This window comes from Cyprinodon variegatus, unplaced genomic scaffold, assembly GCF_000732505.1.
Source record: "Cyprinodon variegatus isolate N-32 unplaced genomic scaffold, C_variegatus-1.0 Scaffold1434, whole genome shotgun sequence".
Lineage (NCBI taxonomy): Eukaryota > Metazoa > Chordata > Actinopteri > Cyprinodontiformes > Cyprinodontidae > Cyprinodon > Cyprinodon variegatus.
The window spans coordinates 56,955-66,059 of NW_015151887.1; the positions used below are offsets into that span (position 1 = coordinate 56,955).

At 38.7% G+C, this 9,105-nt stretch overlaps 1 protein-coding gene across 1 annotated transcript in view; it reads right to left on the reverse strand.

The window, feature by feature from the left end:
• LOC107103370 (dnaJ homolog subfamily C member 5-like) overlaps nt 1-9,105 on the reverse strand; it is an 18,173-nt gene continuing 9,068 nt past the window's right edge. The window contains exons 2-5 of the mRNA XM_015403046.1: nt 4,451-4,618; nt 3,201-3,414; nt 2,725-2,896; nt 1-288 (exon numbers count right to left, since the gene is read on the reverse strand). Coding sequence (XP_015258532.1) covers nt 191-288; nt 2,725-2,896; nt 3,201-3,414; nt 4,451-4,557 — 591 coding nt within the window. The 5' untranslated portion in view covers nt 4,558-4,618 and the 3' untranslated portion in view covers nt 1-190. The remainder of the gene's footprint in view (nt 289-2,724; nt 2,897-3,200; nt 3,415-4,450; nt 4,619-9,105) is intronic.

The window sequence follows — 9,105 nt, forward strand, 5'->3', positions numbered from 1 at the left end:
CGTGCTACGACTGGTTCCTGTGACATGTGGGTTAAGTTATTGCTCTAAATCTAATGCATCCACCTGTAATAATCCTCTTTAAGTCGTGTTTGTCTAAATTATTCAGGATAAACTAAAGTGGATGTACCTCTCAGCCCTAGCAGCCTCTTCTTGCCTTGTGAGGTGTGTGTGTGTGTTTCTGTAAGCGTGTCTAGTATGAGTCGGTCTTGTAGCTGTGATGTGCATCAGAGGTGAGCTGGGTAGTTTCTGTGGCTGATGACGGCTGAACCATGATGGGATCGCTGCCATCTGGGGAGGAGACACACAAGAAAACATGAATATTTTGAAAAAAATCTGAGCATTTTAAATTTTTTACAGCACTAGTGGTTTGTTTTTTCTACAGTAGGCTGACAGGAAAGGGGGTATGAGAGAGGGGGAGAGACATACGGCGAAGGACTACAGGCCGGATTCGAACCCAAGACGGCCGCGTGAGGACTAAAGCCTCCGTACATGGGTCGTGCGCGCTAACCCCTTCACCAACGCCCTGGATTGATTTTGAACCAGACACATCTAAAGGGCAGATTATGCTTCTGAAACCGCACACATCAAATGTCGCTTGGGTCTGGTTGCCAACAAGTTTTGCTGGTACACTTCTGCACAGTCGGTCTGGAATTTCTAGTAGTCAGGATTTTTTTGAGGTGCGTGACCTAGGGTTATCAAAAGCATCGATACTGAAAAGTTGTATCCGGATACAATACTCATTTCCAAAAGTATCGATACAGTGCTACCACCAGTGGCACCTAAACAGTCATTCATCTTATGCGCAAATTAGAGGAATGTGCACTTTCTGAACACTGTGTGATTGAATAATTCTGTGCACTTTTCGGTTTCAGACATTTTTCTGTAACAGGTGCAGCTGCTGAGAATTATTTTTGTTTTTTAACTGGTTTGGCTAGTGTCGTTTTTATGTATGTAAAGCATAGCCAAGGAAGGAACACTTAATTTTAATTTTGTAAGTTTTTTTATCAAGCTTGCTTAATATTGTGCACAGCATACAACCGCAAAATATTGTTTATTGTATTTATCTATTTATTGTATTTTGTTTATTAATGAAAACATTTCTGTTGAATTTTGGAGTCTTTGTTTTTATCCTTGTGGTATCGAAAATGACATCGAGTATCGAATATTTTACTTAGTATCGGTATTGAGTTGAAAAGTTAAGTATCGTGACAACCCTAGTGTGACCACGCCCGCTGCACAGAGGTTCTGCAACCGTCGTCGCACAGAGACCGATTTGACGGTTGCAGAGGCTATATGTCAGAAGCATAAATTGGCTTTAAGGCTATGTTCATGCTGTATATCAAATAATTTCACTGTCATAGCCTCTGTATTTTTTTTTTTTTATGTTTTTAAATGTCTTTATAATTATTATTTTTTCTGACACTTTTTATGCTTTTGTACGGTGACCTTGAGTGTCCAGAAAGGCGCCTTTTTAAATAAAATGTATTATTATTATTATATCTGGCTTTTCAAGGAGGCCTGAACAGCCAAATATTAACCTGTTCACATAGGAAGAAAATCCATAATATGTGGAGCTAAAACAGATACGCATTTATTAGTATTCCAAGCGCCTGAAGTCTGAACTGTCATGTCGCATTTAATGCAATGTTGATAACATTGATCTGGATCTCTCAAACGTCTCTACAGCAGCAGCAATCACTGCTCTACTAAACAGCACACTTTTGTTCTTACCTTCATAATTATTTTGTTGGTCACTATATTGTCGGTTTCTATTGCTAAACAGCTTAATATTGAGACAGAGACACTGGTATCCGTTATTAATGCCATACATGGTGCGCTCTTGTTATGTTTTGCAGATGCAGAACATAAGCGTGCTTTGGGGTCAAAAACACCACATGTCTGATGTTGGTTGGATATGAATATTAGAATGAACAATGGAGCAGGAATAATCAGATTTAAGCCAAAAATACGAATTGAGCCTGAAGACCCTCAGAGTGAATGCAGCCTAAATGTTGCAGGTCATCAGGTGTGGAGGACTACATCACTGTGAGCTGGATATTTAATGAACTCCCAAACTTTAAACAGAGAACGTGCAAAAACAGTGAAAGGGATCAAAAGGCCTACTGGTTCTAGAAAAGTTTAGATATGATTTAAAAAAAAAAAAAAGGGGTAAATCCAGCTGGAAGATCCACAGAAAGCAAGGCTTATTCTCCTTCTTCCTCTAAGGTCTTTCAGGTTTGAGGGCAACATTCTGGCATTTTCCTTGTCTGTTTTCTAACATCCAAACAGAAGTGAACTATTATTAATTGGGTTGGACTCAGACGACTTTTCCAAAATTATTTACTAGGTTTGCTGTGGGAAGAAAAGAAAACTCTACTTTCTCACTGAAATAAAAACAAAACACTCATCTTTTTTAGTTTGATGTTATTGTTTATATGTTATGCTGCTTATTTTGGTTACTATCTTAAAAAGCATGCATTTAATCTCAGTGTTAATTTGCCTTATTGAGTAAAGACAAACCTTCAAAGTTCTTAACTTCTGTTTCCTAACTCGATTAGGATGTAAAAAAAACTAAGTAACCAAAAAAAGCAAAGAGGTTCAACTTTTTTAAAGACCAAGGTGTTATAATCTACATATGAATCTTGAAAATGGATATTTTCCAAAGCAGCTATCATTTTAGTTTTTCCTCTTAGTGCGTTTTATCCTGTGTGTCCTTGAACTCACCTCTTTCCTCAGCAGTCATCTGGGCTTCCAGGTCCTCGGGGGACACGTAGAATTCAGGGTCCCCGTCCATCGGCGGCCGAGGTTTACATTTACCACAGCAGCAGTTACAGCAGCAGCACAGGCAACAGCAGCAGTAGCAACCTGTCGCCAGGCAGCAGAAGGCGAACAAAGCCTGTGGGGGTAAAGGTCAAGCAAGCACAAAATGAGACCTGAGGGAACATTTCCAACAACAAAGTTCTTTCAACAGCAGAGGAAGAGCTGAACAACATAACAAATAACTGCATCTTTCATGTTGTCAAAAAATAAAAATCTGCAATATACGGTAGGATATTATAATAATAAAGATATCTATGTAAATTTATGATGCCTTTACAGGATATAAAATCTGTCAGTTTTATATATATATATGTAAACCAACTTCAAACAGCTTGAAATTGTAGATCAAAAACTGGATGACAGTGAGCAACCAGATGTACCTTGGCCCACCAGCTGGACAAAACAAAGTAGGTGTTGACGTTCTCCTCTCCGAACTGCTCGGCCACATAGAGACCCAAGGATCCGTACTTGTCGTAGATGTTCTTCTTGGTGGGGTCCACCAGGATGGAGTGAGCATTGTTTATTTCTTTAAACTTTTCAGCTGCGTCCGGGTTATCTGGGTTTTTGTCTGGGTGAAACTTCAGCGCCAGTTTTCTGTCAGATGAAAGAGAAAATGGAAAAAACAAAAACACATAAGATTTCTGATTCAAACCAACAGTGGTTGGGAGGGTGAGACAGAATGCTATAAGACAGTTTAAAGATGGATTATATTACATTTCAACTACAGTCTTCCCACCCATCCTTGGGGAATTTACCATCTCCATGCAGCGCTCTGGACCTTTTGCTAAAGCTGTGTTAGCTCTGCGCTCATGGCAGGTAGCATCTCCCTCAGGAGGAGGTAGACCTGGAGCTTCTTGGAGATCCCAAAATCCTCTTCACAGGAGCTTAAAGTTCTTGATTACTTATTGTTCTTTCAGCTACTAAGCAGGAGTTTTTATCATACGAGGCCAATTTGATGCAAAATAACGCCTGCATGCTTTTCTGTAGGAACTCCTGCTCCTCTTCGAGAGCATCCACCTTCTGCTTTGATTAATTGAGTTTTGATATCACTGAAACTAATACAGTTCTTTGCATTTAATGGGCATCTCTGTGATATCTTAAGCTTTAAGTGAGTTTGAAGGACCACTGCATATGAGAATAATTTCCCTGTTTGCAAAAATCGGGAATATCCACCATCTTCTCCTAATCATAGTGCTTCTTAAGAAAAGTTGTCTAGAAGGGAAATAAGGTTGCATAAAAGGTGTTTGGAATCATTTCAGACTAGAAGGACTCCCCTGGATTATTGATTGTTTTACTGATCAAGACCAGAGCAATTTCAAAAAGGCATGAACTGACATTTTTGCCTTTCAGATGTTAGATTACTATGTTAATCAGCCAATGAGAGGGAGAGGCATAATGAAAAATATGTTTCATCAAACAATAACAAACTAGAGTTGATCTTTTAGAGCTCCCTAGAACTGTCTGAGCAGTTTTTACAGGTCTTTACCCCCCTCTAGTGGTGGAAAGGATTAAAACAGATGGATTTCCTCCTGCTAGACTTAGACTTGACTTTATTAATCCCTTGGGATTACTCCCTTCGGGAAATTATAGTAGGTTTGATTCAATCCCTGCCATTTAAATCACTACACACCTGTAACATTTCTTTATGTCCTCTGTTGTGGCATTCTTGTCGACTCCGAGCACAGCATACAGTGATTCTCCTGAAGTGGACAGCGTTCTCTGCCGCTGATGGTCCATGGCTGCTCTGTTACTCTCTTCTTCCCTTCTCCTACTGGCTCCTCTTCTCACTCAGCTTTTCCTTTAAACAGAAGAAAAGGGGAACAATGAACAATGGAACTCTGCTCGTATACAGGTTGGACTTTATTAATGAATAAACAGACAAAATAAACCAAAAATGTGCGACACGCAGCAGTTCAAGGCGAATAGGGTGATTCAAGGATTCTAAACGTCTTATTTAAGAGAGAGAACTCCTACATATGAACCTACAGCAGGTTTTACAACCCATAGATTTCAATAGCTCACAATAAAAGGGGCATTAGATGGCATGAACCTTAATGGAGGTTAGACTCTTTTAGTTTCACGAATTATACTGATCATTAGCCCTAATTACTTCTGGCTGGCAATTAGCAGGGGAATAAAAATGTATTTCTTTTTCTTTTTCATTATTTTACTAAGAGTTAAACAAACATGTCTGTAAACACATCAAGAAGCCTGTTTGACGCAGTTTCCTGTTATTTAGTCAGATATGTTCAGAACAAAGGTTTGGATTTATGGCTGTAGCCATTAGATTTACAGATATGACAGAATGGCCCCATACTGATGTATTTTAATATAACATTTATGGCCAATAACCAACATTATCTACAGTTCTCTAGCCTTTAAACACTGTGAAAAATAACCACAGTTCTCATTTTGCTTCTCTTTTTAAGTTAAAAACCCACAAATCCTGTGCTGCATCACCATCACAAGACCAAAGCAAAAATCATGGGGCTAACCTCTTCCACATGAATGCATATCCAAACTGCAACCAAAAGGAAAAAAAAAACATCACTTTACCACATGAGATCAGTTTTACTGATGGAGCCGATACCAATGATGCAGATGTATAGATATTCCTTAGTGGCAATGCTTCAGAACTATTGTGCTCCCAAAAAAATGTCACACCCCGAATATTTAAAAACAAATGAGTGCTTTGACTGCAGTGTTAACTGGCTTTAATTATTCAACTGAATGCCATGAAAAATCATAAATAGATAAACAAATCCAGTCATGAATACTGTTGTTCTCCAAAAGAAGCCCAAAGTCCCAAAAGCCCATGGCTCCCCCAAGAATTCAACATCAAGCCAAAATATCTAAATATTAAAAAAGAATCTAAATTGAGAACCTTAAAGATGGGGTGACAAGTTTAAGAGCACTCTGCTTACTTTATTTACCATCAATTATAGAGTCTTCAGATACTAATGTTTAAAAATAAAGCATTTTTTTGCGGGTTCTGTTTTTTTGCCCATACCAAGCGTTTGATGCCACTCTGGGACATTGGCTAGCCAAAATGTCTGGTATACACACTGAAAAGGAAAGCGATAAGTGACGAAATACTTATGAATCATCGTCAAGGTACAAGTTTTCAACGGATGCCAAACAGAATCCAGTCGACGAACAGGTTCTGCAGCTGCTGCCCTATATGTTTGCACCTAACAAATCATCGGAGGAGGAAAAGGAAGGGAAGATGGAGTCAATTGGGATGAATAGGAGACGAGAATAAGATGATGACTGAATATCTACTGACTTTAAAAATGAGTGTGAAGAGTGTGAAGTGTTAGAATGGTATGTTTTCAACCACTAAGAGAGGTCTAAGTGACTTATTTAAGCTTTTAAACCTGACAGGGCCCAACATGGCTCAGCTGACATACTGTATGCGCATCTTGAGCTATTTATAGATACCAGTGTAGCTTTGCTAGGTATCTATTGCTAATAATAACCATAATAATAATGTATGAACCAAACAGTTGTGGATCTTCATACTTTAGATCTCACATGGCAAAAATAATGAAAAACATTATTCAACAACAATGTACAGTAGGGTTATTCTGCACAATGTCATTCCATAACCCTAGAGCGAGTCACACCAGTTGCACTGAATGCAGTAGAGAGGCTTCTTCTACACAGGGTGAATAGATCCAGATCTATGCAGATTTATTTATTTATTTATTTTTTTTACTTCTGTCCCAATGCCCCAAAAATTGGAGCAATATCCTGCATCTTACTGGGTCAGATTATAAAAACTTTTTACTTAACAAAAAAAAAAAGTATGAAAGAAAAAAAACAGCCATCAATACTTTAAAGCCATGCCTAACTTCATTACCAGTAGGCTTGTCCCGATCCGATCCACGTATCGGATCGGACGCCGATATTGGCAAAAAAATGTGTATCGGCAAAGCATGTAAAATGCTGATCCAGAGTGCCGATCCAGTTTAAAAAAAAAAAATCCGGTCCGTATTTTCCACTTTCGCCGATTGAAACGATCCATTCCACTATTTTGCGCCAGTGTTCCCCTGTTTTGCATTTTTATTAAAACTTACAGTAATACTTGCACCTTTAACTGTTTATGGTTTTACTGTTCACTGTGCAATTTCAGATTGCTATTCATAATTTTGTCCAGTTTGTGTTTATCTCTTAATAAACAGGTGAGTTTGTTGTTACCAAGCATTGTGTTTTATTCAATCTCACCTAATTCAGCTGGCTAGATGTTATCAAGAGTACTAAAACCCTTTTCAACATGAGTCTTACAACTAAGGCTAAATACTTTAACTTAAACTTAAATACATGCTCGGATAGGCTGGTATCGGCCAGTATCGGTATCGGATCGGAAGTCCAAAAACAATATCGGTATCGGATCGGAAGTGCAAAAACCTGGATCGGGACATCTCTAATTACCAGTCTGCTCCAGTATGCTCAAACGGAAACAGACAGAGAATTTTAATAGATTAAAGAATGTTTAAAAAGAAAATGCAGCAATAAAGGCCGAGTTTAAACAGATAGGCGACAGAGGTGATTTTCAGACAGCGATCTGGGGAGAATGATAAACCTTAGGGGTGTAAATAATAATCGTTTTGTATCGATGCATTGATCCAACAGCTGACGATCCGATGCATCGATACGTCCGCAAGAGTATCGATTCATGTATTTTTTTCCCCCTGCGGTCTATTTTTATCCATTTGCTCCTGGGCGTAATTCTCCTCCCGTGCTGCGGTGGCGCTAAACCTATTTTGCCCTCCTATCGCGTTTCCTGGTTATACTCTTACAGCAGTTTGTTGCAGTGAGCTTGACACAGACATTTTTGATTTATGCCCAATATTGAAGCGTGGTCTGCGCTATAAGCTGTGAGTCTAGATACGGCCGAGGTGGAGAGGAAGTGGGGGCGAGTTTGGTCCGACAACGGAGGGAGATGAGGGCCAAAAAGAGCGAAGATCCAGGTGAAAAAAGGGTCCCAGCATTCTAACGCACATCGCTCTTCTAGCGGATCAAACTTCACGAGTTGTTTTCCGCAATTTCGGACATAAAAACAAAACAAGCCGGCCTCTTGTCTGCGACAGTTTGCATTTAGCTACAATTTGGGAGAGGTGCAGCGGCGCGTCTGAGGAGGGGGCGGGACGTCTGGAGCCGAGGTATTGAGTTGCACTCACTGTGCTGATTTTGTGCAGTATTTTTTGATGCAAAGCCTTTCAGAATCTATAACGCAGGGATATTATTATTTTTCTGTGAATTACATTTTAATAGGAATAGGTGGAGTACAACTTTTCTACTTCTGTTATTTGCGGTTGTTTCTCAAATAAAATGCATAACGATATTACAGCTTTCATTGATTTATTTCAAATTTGAAACATTGTCTAGCCTGTAAGATAAAAAAAAAAAATCAACCAATGAATCCAATCGAATCATATCATGGTGTATTCTTGAGTATCGAAAATAATCGAATCGTTGGGTCAGGAAATCGATACTGAATCGAGTCGCCATGATGGATGTGATTTATACCCCTAATAAACCTACTTTATCTGCTTAAAAAAAAAAATTAAAGCTCTGTTTTAAAACTTGATGTTACAAACAGCTGCGTCACAGATGTGAATAGTAGCATTATCACAGGCCTTCCTCCCAGCTGCTGTTTCACTTTATAACCATCACTTCTCAAATACTTTAAATATAATTTTGCCATTGTATACTTTTTTCCTTTTTGGAGTGCGTTTTTTTTTTTATGATACGCTTTTCTTTTCTATGTTTTTTCTTTAGTAGTTTCACCTACTTCAAAATCTCCTATTATAATTTTTATTAACCCTAATGTATATCTGCATGCTTCTGCCAGCCTTCCACGATAGATGAAGAACAATAGATTAAGAAATATGGCAAGAAATGGTAAACGGCCTGCACTCAGGAGACCTGAACAAAGCGTTTTACATTACATTCAGTCGTTCACCCATTCATGCACACACTCACACACTGATACACATAACAGCTCTACTAGACCATTAGGGTAATTAGCCTTAAAAAAGTGCTCAATCAACTTATTTCAGAATGTAAGGGAAGTGAAGTTTATCTACAGATTGTACATGTTAAAATGTACTTTCATTAAATACAGTGTTTTCGAGTTTGTGAATAAGCCCTGATTAAGGGAATTATTTTTGTCAAGAACAAGTTCCTACACAGGATGTTCCTAATTCCAAGCAACAGATTAATTCAGGCCCCGTCCACACGAAGCCAAAACGAACACGAAACGCTGATATTTTCCAAAAC